The sequence below is a fragment of the Chiloscyllium plagiosum genome, chromosome 14, assembly GCF_004010195.1.
Source record: "Chiloscyllium plagiosum isolate BGI_BamShark_2017 chromosome 14, ASM401019v2, whole genome shotgun sequence".
In the NCBI taxonomy this organism is placed as follows: Eukaryota; Metazoa; Chordata; class Chondrichthyes; order Orectolobiformes; family Hemiscylliidae; genus Chiloscyllium; species Chiloscyllium plagiosum.
In genome coordinates this window covers 71003700-71021714 of record NC_057723.1, presented here as the reverse complement: position 1 = coordinate 71021714, position 18015 = coordinate 71003700, and the positions used below count along the sequence as shown (strand labels likewise).

General features: G+C 38.9%; 1 protein-coding gene across 1 annotated transcript in view; it reads right to left on the bottom strand.

Moving 5' to 3' along the window:
• Positions 1–2020: 2020 nt before the first annotated feature.
• LOC122556859 (transcription factor SOX-30-like) overlaps positions 2021–18015 on the bottom strand; it is a 35933-nt gene continuing 19938 nt past the window's right edge. The window contains exons 5-8 of the mRNA XM_043704113.1: positions 15974–16089; positions 15697–15745; positions 7427–7928; positions 2021–2396 (exon numbers count right to left, since the gene is read on the bottom strand). Of these exons, the coding sequence (XP_043560048.1) occupies positions 2021–2396; positions 7427–7928; positions 15697–15745; positions 15974–16089 (1043 nt within the window). The remainder of the gene's footprint in view (positions 2397–7426; positions 7929–15696; positions 15746–15973; positions 16090–18015) is intronic.

Below are 18015 nucleotides of genomic sequence, written 5' to 3'. Positions count from 1 at the left end.
GTCCATGCTGACTCTCCGAAGAGCATCCGACCCTGAACCTGCCCCTATCCTATCCCTGTAACCCTGCAATTCCCTGGACATTTCAGGCAATTTAGCATGGCTAATTCACCTAACCTGCAGATCTCTGGATGGGAACAGTTCTTCCCCATTTACTCTGTACTAATCTCTCATGATTTTAAATACCTCATCGATCAAATCACCTACCAAATATTGTCCCAGCTTCCCTTGTTGTTACTGACATGAATCACTGCCAATTTTTATTCCTAAAGAGGAGGGCATCAGAGGCTTTGACTGTACCCCAAAAACAACTGACTCAGAAGAGACAGGTTTCAAACTGAAAGTTGACTTTCTGTTAGCCTGAGCTTTACATTAAACGAGTGGATTATTGGCTGTGGGGACTGCTTTCACTTTATGTAATGGAATAGTGGTAAGCTTTGCTGGTGCAAAGATGATGCCCACAAAAGATGAATCGTTGTGGGCTGAATCTTACACAAAGGGATGATCTCCAACAATATAAAATCACCAAGTTTTATGTGTACCTTGCTTACTTAGAGAGTGAAAAACTGATTTTTCATGACCCCTTTAAAATGGCAAAAGTATTCCTTTAAAATGAAGGAGACAAAACTGAAGTGTCAGTCATTGAGAAAATTTCGAAAAAGTAGTTTGGTTAAGAGTAGCAGTGAAACAAAACATGCTGGGATATAAAGAGACAAGCTGCTAAAATTGAAGGTACAAAATGAAATCAGCAACTGCTGGAAATTCTCAGCAGATCAGTCAGCATGTGTAAAGAGAAAACAACAGGTTAATGCTGAAGTCGGGGAGAAAACCCAGGCAAAATGCTGGGCAATTGTTAAGAGGTCTGAAGCATCCTTATTCATGCAATAAAATCACACCAGAAATGGACAGCAATAAATATAAATATTTATTATAACAATAAATATGAATTTGTGATAATGTTACAAGTTAGGGATGGCAAATTGATTCCCATCCTTTCATCGTCCATCAAAACTGGAATGTTCTGAACTGCAACTATTACTTTAAAAAAGTTCAATAAAATTAATTGGTCTATGCCACAGAGTTATGTTAAATTAAGAAAGCTCCCTGTAATCAAAAATACAGCAATTTGAATGCTGAGCAGTCCTTGATGGCTTATAATAAATAATATTATATGAAAAAAACAGCTGGAATTGAATAAATATAGAAATCAACCTTTGGAAGATTTGCTCCCCCTCTTCACACTCTTCCACCACCTACCAGTCCCTGGAAGTTGGCATGCAACCTGCTGCCAGGCCTTTGTGCCAGCTCTGTTCACTAGGTATGAAAGAGCAGTAGGGAAAGGATCAGCATCAGACTTTCCTATCTCCAATCTCTGTTCTACTTCTGGCAAGGCTGCCTACAGTTGGCAAATGACTGTTCAGGGAAATTGTGAACATTGAGCCAAAGACACTCCACAATGTGGCAATGACAATAGCCTTGGCATTTTGCCTGCTTACACCTCTGTGCCTAAGAGTAATCATTTATCATTTTTAAAATAAGCCATAATGAACTGCAACTTTATATGTGACAAGGGAGCAATTAAAAAAACAATTATTTTTAAAAATGTATGTTTAATGTTAGTTTATTAAAATATTACTCAAAAAAATTATAACAATATGAACAACACTCACATATCTCTATCAATAACCAGAATCACGAGCACTAACTAATAGTTAGATGTGTTTCAATTGAACTTTGCAACTGAATGAAAAGCAAATGTCAGTGAAGGCATTTTAAAATGTATCAATAACAATCTGTAACACCAACACATTTTTCTTTCTGTATTTTTGTGTGCAAAGGTTAAAATTATATTTTTACTGCTCACTATTTTCATGCATGGATGTTATAAACATCAAGTGCTCCCGTTTGGAGACAAAACTGTGAATTCTCAGTTTGGTTTATTATAAATAAAAGAATCATCATTCCAAAGAGATACTTTTTTTATGATGGTATGCTTAAAACAAATGGAATAGTTTTTTTTAAGCTACAGACTTTTTAATACTTTGCCTTCTTGTTCATCATCACTATGGACCATCTCCACTCTTTGTGGCTGTGATGGAGCAGACATTGGGGTAGTGAAGACATTTTCCAGCGCACCAACATCTAACTGTGGCACAGAGTTCAGGTACTCTTCTCCTCCCAGGCTGTTGGAGTGAGGTCCTTCCTCAATGCTGCTATTGCTCCTGGAGTCAGTGTTGCGTTGACAGTCATCTGGATACTCTCTAAAAGGGTAATCTCGATTGAGTGCAGAGAACATAGCTTCATGCTTCTGGTAGCGGTCCTCATAATAGCCCAGGCATTCAGACATACTGTTTGCGAAATCACCGTAGCCATAGGGTGGCCTACTGTAAGGGCAGGTACTATAGAGGGAAAAGAGATAGACTCAGTTCAATGTCTGCCAATACTATATGGTCACTGACTATCTGACAGGAGCATTGAATGTGTTACAAAGGGGTACAAATGGTTTGGAGGATACTACAAACAAAACAGGAAAGCACAACAGCGTGACTGTTATGTAAAGCTATATTCCTAATGTTATTGTCCTTCAAACATCTGACCATGCCAATTTCTACCTCTTTGAAAGACACTTTGGATGATTTAGGCTACTATCCAGATCTCAGCTGTTAGGCGAGCTGAAGTATAGATAGAACTTGCAAACATTGTCGTGGTTCTCTCCTAACATGGTCTGGTTTTAAGTCTGGAGTTTATTAAATCATTCTGATGTCCAGGAAAAGGGCTGGAGGTTGACTGTAGAAGGCTTGGTTGTGCAAACATCTTTTTGTCTTAAAATGTTGGATGTGGAAACTCACAGGTTTCAAGAGTTGCTCGGGAGCAAATAATAGAAGTGCATTGCATGAGATAAGCCCTTCAGTTTATGCTACGTTTATGCATGTCAACACATGCTGGGGCACAGCTGCTGAAATCTTGAAATTATCAGAGCAAGTGCAGAGTAGCTCTGGAGAAATTTATACTACATCCAGCTAGTGATATGCTAGCTTTTTATTGTAAAAGGGTTTTGGCTAGAAGTTCCTAGCCAGTGCCTTTTAAAATAGAGATACATTTGTTATTGAAGGACACAGGTGAAACATCAGGCTCTATTGTACAAGATATCACAAGAATTGGACACAAATAGGGAGGTAGTAAGTAATTATGACAGCAGGGACTTTAGAACTGAAAGGAAGGCAGAAGGTAAGGAGGCGACAGAAATCCATTATTTAGAATGTTGGAATGACAGAGAGTAGAAATTGTTTTGACTTCACATCAGTACCAATAAATAGGGATAGGAAGAAAAGCTTACAACAGCACAAACCAGAGAACTGCAATAAAATAGTTAATGGTGCAAAAGGCAAAGGGAAGGAGAGAAAGAGTAGGTTGAGTGAAGAATTATCTACACGCTTATTTTTATCTTGTATCATGTCTGGGAATTGGAGTTAACTGCTAATAATTTCTCCCCAGATGTGGGAGAAGTGTTTAGACTTAATCAAAGCTATTTTGCAGAGAACATGGGGCCCAGAAGAACAATTCTGATTATTTTGATGGGATAATTTTATCAATAGAGAGATTATGAGATTTACAGTTGAGATCACATGATGTTAATCCATTTGAAACTGGTTACAAACTAAAAGATGAAGCTCTGCAAAACAGGAAGAAACTGTTGGAGATTGCTTTTCTTGTCTGGCAGACAGCAGAAAATCTAGTGAGGAGATTTGCAGCCAAATAGGTTCCAATAATTTCAAACTATGGAAAAGATTTAGAGTTCTGTTATTCTCACTAAATCTTTCATTCTGAACCTCACCCAGGCAATGCTTAATGGTAAATATAGCCTGACCAATTTGAAAATTGAAAGCAATAAGATTTTCATTGCCACACTGAAGGTTAGGAATATACGTTGGAACATATTCCATATGAATGAAGTGCAGAGGTAGATTATTTAGCCCCATGAGATTGCTCTGCCATTCTGTTGACTGATTTTGTTCTGAATTCCACATTCCAAGCTACCCCGAACAATCTTTGATTCCTTTGCCTAATGTTTCTCTCGGCTCTCTCTCTATACTTCTTGATACTTTTAGTCTGTAAAAATCTATCCCACTTCTTTCCTAAGTGTATAACTCAGTGCCTGAATTTTCACAGTCTTCTGTGGCAGTGAACACTACAGGTTCATCACTATCTGAGTGGAAAAATGTTTTATCTTAACCCAAACAGGCCTCCCTGTACCCTGAAATCATGATCCCTTGTTCTGGATCCCTCACCCAGGAAAATATCATACCTGCATCCAGTCTGTCCAGCACTGCCAGAATTTTACACATTTCAATAATATCCCCTCTTATACTTCTGAACACCAGTGAATACAAGCCCAGTTAACCCAACCTCTCCTAATGTAACAAGTCTGCCATAGCAAGAATCAGTCTTATGAATCTTTTGTGCACTACCTCTACGGCAAGTATATCTTTCTCAAGTAAGGAGACCACAATTGCACACAATCCTCCAGGTACAGTTTCACCAGGGCCCTATACGGGTCAGTGGAATACTCTTGCTGCTGTACTCAAATATTCTTGCAAAGGTCAGAATACCACAAGCTTTCCTGTCCTACATATCTGAAGATTGCTTCAAAACCATCCTGAAAATATTTTGGGGTAGGAATATTCTTTCTGGCCTCACGAAAGTGCTGCATCTTGCTACTGCTTACTTGGTGCATCATTTAAACTTAATATCTAGCTGTTTTTGGAAGTTAACTGCAGCTATATTTGTTATATTACAAAGTTACTATATCTCAAGGGCAAATTCTTATTTGGCTGTAAAGGTTTTTAGCGCACCCTGAGGTTGTGAAAAATACTATATTAAAGCTCTTTTCTTTTTGAAGAAATGACTTGTGACAAGTAGCTTGGATAAATTTAGAAGTATACATCTTGATGACGATGAGTGACACCATCAGCATCAAAAACGTTAGTGCAATCTACAGAGCAGAGGATCAAACTGATCTAGCGTATTAGAAATGTGATGTTCATATTGATCAAATGGATTAGAATAGTGAAAGAGATCATTGTCAGTGGAGTTATAAGAGAAAAATGAGTTAACAGAGCAGCTGCTAATCATAGCATTCATATAAAAATCATGAAACAGTCGTAGCCTAAAATAATGACAACGTACAATTTGGTTTATCACTGAGCTTTCTGGATCAAGAATTCTAGAAGAGTTAAAAGATAGTAATCATCATTATTAAAACCAAAACTGACTACTGTACTGGAATAAAAATGTGCATGTGTATTTCGGTGTAGTGTTGAAAACAGGATGGATCAATGTGATTACTGACATGATCTAGCAAGCTGAAGATAATGTATGCTGGAGGACATGTTTTGGTACACATCAAAAAAGGCTAGTTGGATATGGTACCAATAGGCGTCTGCTTCATTGCCAAACTGCTTTGCCAAAAAATGCATGTTAAATGACAAAAAAAAGGTAAAATGTAGAAAACTGGCTACAAAAATGAAGAAGTACTTGAAGTTTCACTAGATTTGGAAAATAATCTGTAGCATTTTAAGGCTGTTTTCATAGAGATGATACACGGCCAGGTGCTGAATGATGGTAAAATGCATTTTTGCAGAATGACAGAGTGTTAATTAGCTAATGAGGGGATTTTTCAGGAATACTGAATGCAAAACATTGAGCCTCCATTTATCAATGGGCACTAATTCCTTGTTGTGGCTCCTAACAACATGATGAATCTTAATATTTTTAATTAGTGCCCAGATTACATCAAATAAGTAAGTTATTGTATGGGAAGCAAGTGGCAAAGTGGATCTAAAGTTAAAGATCAACTATGATTATATTGAATGGCAGGGTTGTCCAATGGGCTATATTTACTCCTGCTCCCATGTCTTATATTCTTACACTTATGACAGTTTCAATAAAATTTTAAGAATACGCACAGTTGATTAAAATCTCAGATTTCCATTAGTCTCAATCAGAGATTCTCTGGTCAAACAAAAACCCTAGTAATTTAATTTTACATATCAAAATAACATACAAAATCTGCACCAAGCACAACAAGGACAGATATAAAGTATAATCTGTTACTTTTCCTTTACTTTCCCCCCAAAAGTTCCCTAGCCCTCACATCATAAAAATTACCACCCATAACTCATGTTAAATTTGAAAATGAGGTACAAGCAAGCCTTGGAGCCACTGAGATTCTTTTATCCTTCTATGGAAAGTTGTTTTTTATTGCTGTTCCCTAATTGCCCTTGAATGAGTGACATGTTTGGCCATTTCAGAGGGTGATTAAAAATAAACCACAATGCTATGGGTCCAGAGTCACACTTAGACCAGACTGGGTTAACATGGCAGATTTCTTTCCCTAATGAAAATTAGTGAACTTGTCACCACTACTAAAATGGTGCATAAATATAAATTGAATTTAAACTCCGCCAGCTGCTGGAGTGGAATCTGAAACCAAGCTATTAAAGCATTCAGCTGGGTATCTGCTACTTGTCCGTTGATAATACCGCTTGCCACAGTCTCCCTCAGTTGTTAGCTGCTGCCAAAATTAGACAGACGTATATGCTGTACCCACAGCCAGTAGAGAGTGCAAAACATGTAACAGTTATCATAAATCTTATATCCCAGTGAGCATCAACTACTTAGTCACCAAGTTCTCTCAACAGCCATTTTATGAACAACAGACTGGTAATGTGCATTACATGCTGGCCATACCTGCAGAACTGTGAGCTGATATTACTTCATAATGAGACTGTCGATTTAAAATATTTGGGAAATGTTGTTAGTGACTATTTCATAATGTACTTGGAGAGCTCCATGGGTACAAGAGAAGGTGGGGGGAGTGATGGTGTGCTTATGAGGTAATTATTAAATGTCTGTCTTTAATGATCTGTTGCACCCCAAAGATCCAGTTCTGGAGCAGAATCACCACTTACCCCAGCCCAATGCCAGAAACTATAACCCCAAAATACATTTGCATGGCCAAGACAACTGTTTTGTGCTTATAAGGGCAGCAAAACAGCAGCTGTCCCAGTCTGCCTGCCAAAAGTGGCACAATATGCATTGCACAGTTCAGGAAACATGCTATACAAACTCTTTCACTGAAGGCCCTGGTGCAACAAGCACCAGGCATTGGAGGTGAGTTATCTTGGTGCATTATGCTGCTTGCCCTTAACTTACATAGAAAATGGGCCTCAATAGAGTTGCATCCAGTATGCTTCCTCAACTGTGCAATATCCTATAAAGCATATATTACCACACAATCCCATTTGAATTTCAGGGCTCAATAACACACTAGGTTACCTTACAGAACCATTTAAAGCAAATATATTTCCAGTTCTCAACTGGTGCAATGTTTCTGTACAAATTAAATCCTATTTTAGATTCTACATACCTTGAGGGGAAATACGGTGGTCCAGGCAAGAAATAAGGATGATGAAAAGGAAATCGGGCAGCAGCTCCGAAGAGATTAGCAGCATGCCCCATTGGTGGATGTTGGTAAGCATGTGGATGTGGAAGAGTTGCTGAAGGCATTGGTGGTGGATTTCTAGGGCAGTTGGCAACAGTAGGTATCTCCTTTTGTGGTGGTACTTCAGGTATAGTAACTCTATTGTGGGTGTTATTAATTTCATTTGTCGAATTTCTTTTGCCAATATCCACTGACATCGTAGGTATCCTTTGCTCTGAACAATTTGACACCGCACTTGGACCAGGAACCTCATGATGGACCTCACTTCTACCGTGTCCTGGAGGACAAGTGGGTTGCACAGTGGGGTGGTTAGATATACTCTGCGTAGGAAGACCAACCTGGACAGGGTTTGTTTGTGGATAAAGTATAATTGAATTTGGACGAGGACCTTGAGCAACTGGCATGCGTAGAGGTTGGCTTTGACCTGCTGGAGAATCAAGACATTATACATTGCAGAACCAATATTTATGCATTTAGCTGAAATATGTTATATTGTTTTCAACTTCAAATTGTAATATCTAAAATTAATTGAGAATGACATGAAATAATTCACTCATAAATCATTCTTTGATCTGAGTATTTCAGTCTTTCAATATCCTCGCACTCATTAAGACACTGAAATTTTCAGTTTTACAGACCATTGTTGCTGCAAATGTGGTGGGATTTTTAAAGTGTCTAATTTAATTTACATAATTAGTCCTCAGTTCTTGACAGTGGAAAATGGCTGGCATGTTGACCAACGTTGTATATAAAATCCAGGTGCTGTATAAAAGACAGGCTGATCCATAGTGAGTTAGATAAATCCTAGCCTTAATTGACACTGCCAAAAAAAATCCTATAATCATAGATATCACTACAGTAAGCAGTTACAATAGCACAACTAACACCACTCATCAGCACACCATGAAATTCTATGCAGTGCCAAATCTCTATTACTTGGAATATGTACAGTAAACTGCAGTCGGTGTGAACAACTCCAACAAGCAGAATTGTATCATAATTCACAATGATTACCATCAAAGTTATATGAGTCAATAACAATGTATCATTGTACAGATTTCTAATTCAGTACAATTATATTATTATATTTAGCTCACTGATGTCTTTCTGATTTGCTATATAGTTTTACTGCTTTTCTTCTATTTTTGAGCTGCATTTTAACTCCTGTGTTATGTATTACAATAATTTCATCCATATTTTAACATCTATTGACACAGCTTTTGCATTCCTTCAATTATCATTTCATGAAAATGCTTGTTAGCAAAATTGAACTTCTGACTTCAATCTGTTTTGGCTCAATTAGCCCAACTGATGGAGGATCCCAGTTGAACTTTTGTTGGCCTTTCCCTTCAAAATGCTAAGCTGTTGTCAAATTTGAATATTACCTAATTTCACATTTGATTTCTACAATTTGTCTTTGTGATTTTTCTTATGCTTTTGACCTCTTGAAGTCCCAAGCAGAGTATAACCACTAATGTTACTAATCTTAGCTTTGAAGAGGATCATGGGCACAATGTGATATTTATATTGAAGGGAACTGAGCACATAAACATCAATGTGATGAGATTGCAAGTGTTCACTCTTCAGTCAGGTCATGCAAACATCATATCAGCATGCCATCCATATAACACATCCTCAATGAGATATTATCACTACCACTGGTAATGCATGCTTATATTGCATGCTTATCCAATTTGTTTAATGAGTATTTTTGAGGTTGTGCTTATGAAGGAAGACTGAAAATCCCTGGTTGAGAGGCCATTGAACGCCTTTAGGATAATGAAAATATTTGATAGGGTAGATGTAGTGAAAATATTTCCATTTGTGGGGAAGGCAAACACTAGGAGGTAAAAGTATAAGATATTCATAAATAAATACAAGTGAATTCAGGAGAAATGTCTTTACCCATAATAACTTGTAATATAAAACTCATTACAATATTGAGTAGCTGAGGAAAATAGCATTAATGCATTTAAGGGAAAATTCAGTAAATAAATGAGGTAGAAAAGGAACAGAATGTTATGTTGATAGGAGGAGAGGAAGAGAGGTGAAATGAGGCTTGTGAGAGTGTGCGTGCTACCACAAACCTGTTTCTGTAATGTACATTCTGTGTAATCTATCAAAATAGTCCACTGCATACACTTGGTTAAAGTTTATGAAGTTCCAGCAAGTAAAATCTCAAGATCTTCTGCAGCTGCAGATAAATAGTTTATGTATTTTAGTGAGTCCATTCAGATGCTTCCAGTAGTCTTTTATTGTTTGTGATAATTCATGATTGTGTTTCTGCTAGGATTTTTCATTTGGGAACATACTAAAACCTCAATTTTCTATAATAATTATAGTTGGAGTCAAAGTCTAGTTTTCCATCATTTAGGAATAATGTAATTGTCTTTTCATAGGCATTGGATTCTTTATCCAGGAAGATAAATGCATCTGAAATATGAACAGTTGCAATGATGAAGCCAGTGTTCATAATGTGTGCATGCATTAGTCAAGGGTTCTTGGCACTGTAAGTCAAGGGTAGTCAGTCCTGCAGTTCCATAGCACTCAGTATGGGGCTGCGGCCAGGGCTAGGGCTAATACAGTCGGGGAGATCTATAGGCATCAGTCATGTGGCTGGGCATTTCTCGTCCAGGGCGGCTGGTTAGGTCAAACCAGACAGTGTGCCATTGCAAAGCCATTGGTCAGTTCAGAAAAACTAAGGAGAAAGTGGCAATGAGGAGGTAGACAATGGGTGTCATTACTGTATAAAGGAGACTTACAGGGTTTGGCAACTTCTGGCTGGGGGAAGGACAAATGATAATTATGAAGAGGACAACTGTGTTTGTAAGGGGGGATATGATAAACAGATATGGGAAGGGGGTAATGTGGGAAGGGGATTCAACCATGATTGGGAGTGCTCTGGCTTCAAGTGGGGGACTGTATATGACCATACTTGGCATGTTCATCTCATATGCCAGGGGATTGAGGATGAAAGGGGGTCAGGTGCAGGTTGGGTAGGGACTTGGGGAGATCAAAGTCAAAGTGGGTTTACAGGAAGGGCTATCAGGAAAGGGATCTGGATGTACAGGGATCATTGACATACAGAGGTAGGGGCTGAAAACCATCTGTCAAATAACACTTATCTCTCCTTCTATTCTGCTGGAAATTAGAAGTATGCAATGGGGAAAAATGACAGTGACCACAAATGGCGGAGTAAGTGTCTTGAAATGTTAGGAAGGGGACTGCAAAATTTGCTGAGGACAAAAAAATAGGAAAGCAAATCGTGAAGAGGACATAGGGAGGCTACAAAAAGATTTAGATGGGTTAAGTGAGTGGACAAAGATCTGGAAAATGGAATATAAAGTGGAAAAACATGAGTTTGTCCATTATGGCAGGAAGAATAAACAAGGTATGGCATTAGAGCAAACATGTTATTAACCAGCACTTTTTGGACCAGATTCGGAGATGCCGGTGTTGGACTGGGGTATACAAAGTTAAAAATCACACAACACCAGGTTATAGTCCAACAGGTTTAATTGGAAGCACACTAGCTTTCGGAGTGACACTCCTTCATCAGGTGATTGTGGAAGGCTCGATCGTAACACAGAATTTATAGCAAAAATTTGCAGTGTGATGTAACTGAAATTATACATTGAAGAATTGATTGTCTGTTAAGCCTTTCATCTGTTAGAATACAGTGATAATTTCACTTCTTCATGAATGTACTACATTCATGTAGAACTCTGAGCTCAAAAACTGCATGAATTTATGTAAAACTCTGTTATCTCACTTTTTAGATTAGAATCAATCTAAACATCAGATACTAGACAGAGAACACAGGAGGCTAACACCTTCAACATATTGTCTAGCTAACACCATTGTGAACAGCTAACTCGAGAATGCAACTTTTAAAAAAAGGGGTTTTGTGATTTACATATGAAAGAAGTGAAACTATCACTGTATTCTAACAGATCAAAGGCTTAACAGACAATCAATTTTTCAATGTATAATTTCAGTTACATCACACTGCAAATTTTCGCTATAAATTCTGTGTTACGATCGAGCCCTCCACAATCACCTGATGAAGGAGCGTCGCTCCGAAAGCTAGTGTGCTTCCAATTAAACCTGTTGGAATATAACCTGGTGTTGTGTGATTTTTAACTTTTTGGACCAGGATTGTGCTGGTTGATCAAATATTCCGGATAACCAAAGGGTATGCATAACCGCAGTAAACCCTGTTGAAACAAAGCTTTGAGACATCAATACACCTCAAAAAATCGATATAAAAAACATCAACACTCCTCCTAAAATCAATGTGAAAACACACAGTAATAGAAGTGTAATGCAGGGGGAATACATGTTACTGTTATACTTTACAGCATAAATTCCCAGGCATTGCAGTAGATCACAGTATTTGAGGTATTGTATATAATTTTTGCTGATTTATCAAGAGCTTGATAAGGTTGTTTTAGCAAGGAAAGCTAATGGAATTTTACAAGTTGTTGTGAAGAGAATTGAATCAAGTAGGTAGGCCCTGTTTCAGTTATACAGGGTAGTGGTGAGATCACATCTGGAGTACTGTTACACGATTAGCCTCCATATTTAAGGGAGAATATATATGCATCAGATGCAATTTGTAGAAGATTTACTAGATTAATACATGGAATGGACAGGTTCTGGTACGAGGGAAAAGTTGGACAGGCTAGGCTTGTAACTACTAGAGTTTAGAACAGTAAAAGGTGACTTAATTGAAACATAAATGATCCTGAGGTGTCTTGATAGGCTCGGGCGACTGTCTGTGTGGAGTTTACACGTTCTCCCCATATCTGCGTGGGTTTCCTCTGGATGCTCTGGTTTCCTCCCACGATGCAGGTTAGGGTGAATTGGTCATGCTAAATTGCTCATTAATGTTCAGGGATGCGAACTTTACGGGGAATTAGTCAAGAGTAAATGTACTCTTCGGAGGGTCGGTGTGGACGTATTGGACCGAAGGGCCTGTTCCCACACTGTAGGGATTCTATTCTAATTTGCTTACTCAGACACAGCATAACACCATATGCTGTATGAGGTTCTTACCCTTATGTTCCAAAGCCAATGTCTTAGTGAACAAAATGCCAAGGAGCTGTCCAAGTGATGGCCAGATGCCACAAGGTGTTGCAATGTATGCATTTAGGCAGATGTGCTAGGATATTTTGAAAACCATTGATCCAACTGATGTCAGCGTAACACTCAACACATTTACTATATAGATGAATACATTCTATGATTTTCTAATCTACATTTAAATTAAGGATCTCCATCCAAAGCACTTTCTTCATTGTACTTTCTAGTGATCTGTTGTCTTCTCTTCACAGAACATGGAAAAGGAAAATCACACTAGTGTAGCTAATTAGGGACATTCAATTTAACTGCTGTGGTTCTGTTCACCGAGCTGCAAACGTTTCGTCCCCTGTCTAGGTGACATCCTCAGTGCTTGGGAGCCTCCTGTGAAGCGCTTCTGTGGTGTTTCCTCTGGCATTTATAGTGGCCTGTCCTTGCCGCTTCCGGTTGTCAGTTTCAGCTGAAACTGACAACCGGAAGCGGCAAGGACAGGCCACTATAAATGCCGGAGGAAACACCACAGAAGCGCTTCACAGGAGGCTCCCAAGCACTGAGGATGTCACCTAGACAGGGGACGAAACGTTTGCAACAAAAACTTCCAGCTCGGCGAACAGAACCACAGCAACGAGCACCCGAGCTACAAATCTTCTCACAAACTTTGAACATTCAATTTAAGTGTGAGTAATTCCCTAAGCCTGAATAAATCAGCTAAACATACTCAATTTACTAAGCATAAAAAACAAAAGAACCGTGGATGCTGGAAATCAGAAAGAAAAACAGAAACGTTGGGAAATCTCAGCCGTTCTGGCAGTATCTGTGGAGAGAACATTCACTGGACCTGAAATGTTAATTCTGCTTTCTCTCCACAGATGCTGCCAGACCAGCTGAATTTTCCCAGCATTCCTGTTTGTGTTACGCTTCACATACTTCACAGTTGTCACTTAATGATCGTGAAGAGGTAGGACAGATAAAGTGAAAGACACAATTGGTGAAGGGACAATTGGTGAAGGGACACAATTGGTGAAGGGACAATTGGTCATAACTCAAAATGTTGAGTATTTCTCCTGACCTGCCTATGGATGTAAATATTTTTTATGGACCTAGAAATCAGCAAAATATATTGCAGGACATCTGACACTATACCCTCAGATGGGGACAAAATGATTGTTATCATTGAGTGGGGAGAACAGCCACAGAAATAGCATAATAGGTGGAAAAACCATCCTCATTCAAAGTACATATTGACCAAGTAATTAATTGAGCAATATGTACTTTGAATGAGTATGGTTTTTCCACCTATTAGGAGAAGTAGGAACAATAATTGAATTGTAGAATTAGGTAGTAGACATAATCTAATAAACTCTAAGAACCACATCTCTAGCAAGGGATTTCTAGAACTCTAATATGATGCATTTGTGATGTGAGATTGAGTCCAGTATGAGGTCATTCATTCTGTACCTGTGAATCCATTCAGATCAAATTCCCCAGAACGTAACACAGTTATTGAGCCACTGATGCTATGATGACGAGCTCCGTGAGTTGTCGACCTCTTTTTGATTTTATTTACCAGGTGAGTTTCAGTATTTAAGGAAACTTCCACGTGCATTGTAAAATTTAAATGGAGATTACATATATATTTGCTATCCACAGATTTAAATATTGGGGGCCACTGGGGGATGGGTGGAGGGGAGCTAGCTCAGTTGTCTGGATGGCTGATTTGCGGTGCAGACTGATATCAACTCATGGTTCAATTCCCACACCAGCTGAGGTCACCATGAAGGTCCAGCCTTCTCAATCCTGCCACTTGTCCAAGGCGTGATGACCTTCAAATTAAACTCATCACCTGTTGCCTCTCTCTGTACTGAAAGAACAGCTCTATGATCCTCTGATTATTCAAATCACTACCTTTCTACCATGGGTCACCTGAAAGCAGTTGACTATCCAGGCTTAAACAAAGAATGCTAATTTTCAGAAAACTGATTGCTGAAGGATTGAATTGGAATCAACTTTACATACAGTTAGAGGCATTTAGCTGCACAGTTATAAACCAGCACCTTGTCACCAATCAACAGCAGTTTAAATCAGTGTCTATTCATAGGAGGCAAAATATTGCGGCATGGTGGCTCAGTGGTTAGCACTGCTGCCTCACAGCACCAGGGACCTGGGTTCAATTCCCACCTCTGGCAACTGTCTGTGTGGATTTTTGCTCGTTCTCCCTATGTCTGCGTGGGTTTCCTCCCACAGTCCAAAGATGTGCAAGTTAGGTCAATTGGCCATGCTAAATTGCCCGCAGTGTTAGGTACATTAGTCAGAGGGGAATGGGTCTGGGTGGGTTGCTCTTCGGAGGGTCACCGTGGACTTGTTTGGCCGAAGGGCCTGTTTCCACACTCTAGGGAATCTAATCTAATCTAATCTACTCAGCCAATTCAGAGATGTTATTAATACCCTAGACCCTGCTGACTCAGACGTAGAGACACTACCTTGCAACACAGCAGCACTTCATAAGGGCCAAGGTATTTTTCAGAGATATTATTACACATCCTTGGTGCAGGTAAACTTTAATTTGGGCCTCCTGTCTAAAAGCCATTGTGCCACATTCATAGGGGTCAATTTTTGCTTTATATTCAGAAGTACTTTCTCGCACAACTGAATGTTTTTCTTTCCAACACTAAATCATCTGTGTTACTTTTCACCTGTTATCCACCATCACTGAACTACCCATGTTTCAATTATTCAACTGATCTGCAGAGCCTGTTAATGGCAGAGGTTGACACTAAAGGCGAGGGAGGAAAGAGAGAGACAGGGACTTAATTTAAAATGGAGTTGTCACAGAGGGGTCAATTGCTTTTTTCATATAACTGGAAGTGCTATCACATACAAAAAAAATTTTTCCCACCACCAAACCATTGTGACTTTTTTTGTTTTTAACTATTTACCACCATCAGTAAATCACCCATGTAGCCAATTAGATAGTTATATACAAAGCCCGTTAAGGGCATTGCAAACCACCAAAAGGTGGGGTGGGTGGGACAGGGTTAGAGACAGGAGGAAGGGGCTAAATCAAAATGTAGTTTGATGAAGAGATAAAGCACTCTACCCACTGTGAGGCCTACCTCTCTTGAAAGGCATCGAGAGTATTGGTGGACACTGCTTATTTCCTCTCTAAGGACATTGAGGCATGAATGTAATATAGAGGCCAATTGAATCTTCAGTTAATTTGCAAACCTGGATACAATTAAAATCAATCCATATACAATCAACACAGTGGTGCTGTGAATAGAGTCCCTACCACTGGACCATGAGGAGGCCTGGGTTTAAGTATTGCCTATTCCAGAGATGTGTATTAACATATCTGAGCAGGTTGATTAGAAAGTATCCTCCAAATAATACAGGAGATGCTTTTGTGGCACAGTGGCCATGTGCTAGGACCTTTGTGCTAGGAGGGCTGGGATCAGGTTCATCCTGCTCCGTAGGTATGTAATAACAACAGCCTGATGCAAAAATATCTAGAAATAAGACATAACTCAGTGCATTAGAACCAGCTTCAGGATGTAGTGATATCTTTGCTGATTTTAACACCAACTGCTCCACAGTAATAAAATAATCTGCTCCTCAATGATAAAATGACACACATCGATTCTTTAATTACCACAATTTCAATATCAGTCGATCTTCTTGAGTTAGATGTTACATGAACTCTGGATAAAATCTTCTACAATGTAAGACAATGTCTTTCTAAATCATCTTTAGCCAGAAGCAGAACTTAATAGTGAGGCCTACTCTTAGAATCACCCTCCTTGAATAGTAACAGAGACCCTGCAAAGGTAGCATCAAGTAATAGTGATTGTCCATGAGCTTATCCCAGACCACTTCTCCTTCATGTTCTATGGAGAATAGTTCATGAGTTTTGAGAAGATTTGTGAGATTTGACAAGAGTTCTCATGTGCTTCATAAGCAGTTTCCTTGTTTTTTTTGTGAGGAGTACTATAGTATGCGAGAAAAGTTTGCATTTTGATTGAAGGAGTAATACATTTAATGAAATGCAATTTTTTCTGATGAGATGTCAAACTGAGATCCAGCCACTTGTTCTGCTGCAAACAAATGATTACAATGAATGTTGTAAATAACTGGAGTTAACTTGGATAACTTTCTTCTTCAGCTAACTTCAAGGAAGGAAAAATGACTCATTGTTGTGGCAGATATCTTGAAGTGTACAAATCTAAAAATAATTCCTGAAAGAACTGCAGATGATGTAAATCAGACAAAAAACAGAAGTTGCTGGAAAAGCTCAGCATGTCTGGCAGCATCTGAGCTTTTCCAGCAATTTCTGTTTCTGTTTCTAAAAATAATTCATTACTGGAAGCATTTGGGGGACATTCTGACAATGTAATCGACTCCATTAAATACAGATCTTCACATGACATTTCTAACTCAAGAATTATCACATTCCATACAGTATTCATTTTCTTTAACTCTACTTCTTTTTATAAGCCTAAAACAGTTCCCAAACCAAGCACTCATCTACTTTTGTCTCAAGAAGGTTAAACACCTTTAGTGCTACGCCCAACTTCAATGTTCATGTATCTGTTTTTGAAAATGGAAGCAGCAAATGTGGTTATGAGTAACAGGGGTGCAATCTCAACAATCGATATAGGATGTTAAATACTTCAGCTGTTAAATTACAGATACCCCACTATGATAATGTTGGTTTGTAAAATCAGTTGTGGAGCACAAATGAAATAGAAAACACTTATTTTAAACTTGACATACTGTTTTAAGGATTTAACTCCCTTGGCAGTTTTCTCAGTTCCAATGAGTTTTAACAATTCTTTGACATCTAAACAATTATGAATCAATGAACATGGTGCAGCACATTCTGTCCTTCAAACATTCTGCACAATTTAATACAATCTGATGTGATTGAAACCTCAAATCCAAATCCACATTCCTGCCTACTCTAATAACTTTTTATCGCCTTTATTACCAAGAACATATTTGTTTTTAATCCGTTCATGGGATGCAGGCATCAATGGTTAGGCCAGCATTTATTGTCCATTCCTAATTTCCCAGAGGGGAGTTAAGAGTCAGCTCCATGACTGAGAGTCTAAAGTCACATCTATCGAACCTTCCAGTCACTGCCCGTTTCAATTCCTTCAACCACTCCCTTTCCAACATGAACATCCTTAGCCTCCTCCATTGCCAAAACAAACCACAGCTCATATTGGAGGAACAGCACCTTATCTTTCGCCTGGGCACCCTACAACCCAGGGGTCTCAACACTGAGTTCTCCAATTACAAATAACCTCCCTCCCTATCCTCTGACTCCCTTCCCAGCCCCATCGTCTCCCTTCCAATGCTCTCTGCCACCAACTGGATTAATTCCTCCCATTGACCAACCAGGTCGTACCCTCTATCTGTCTTCACCTATCCCC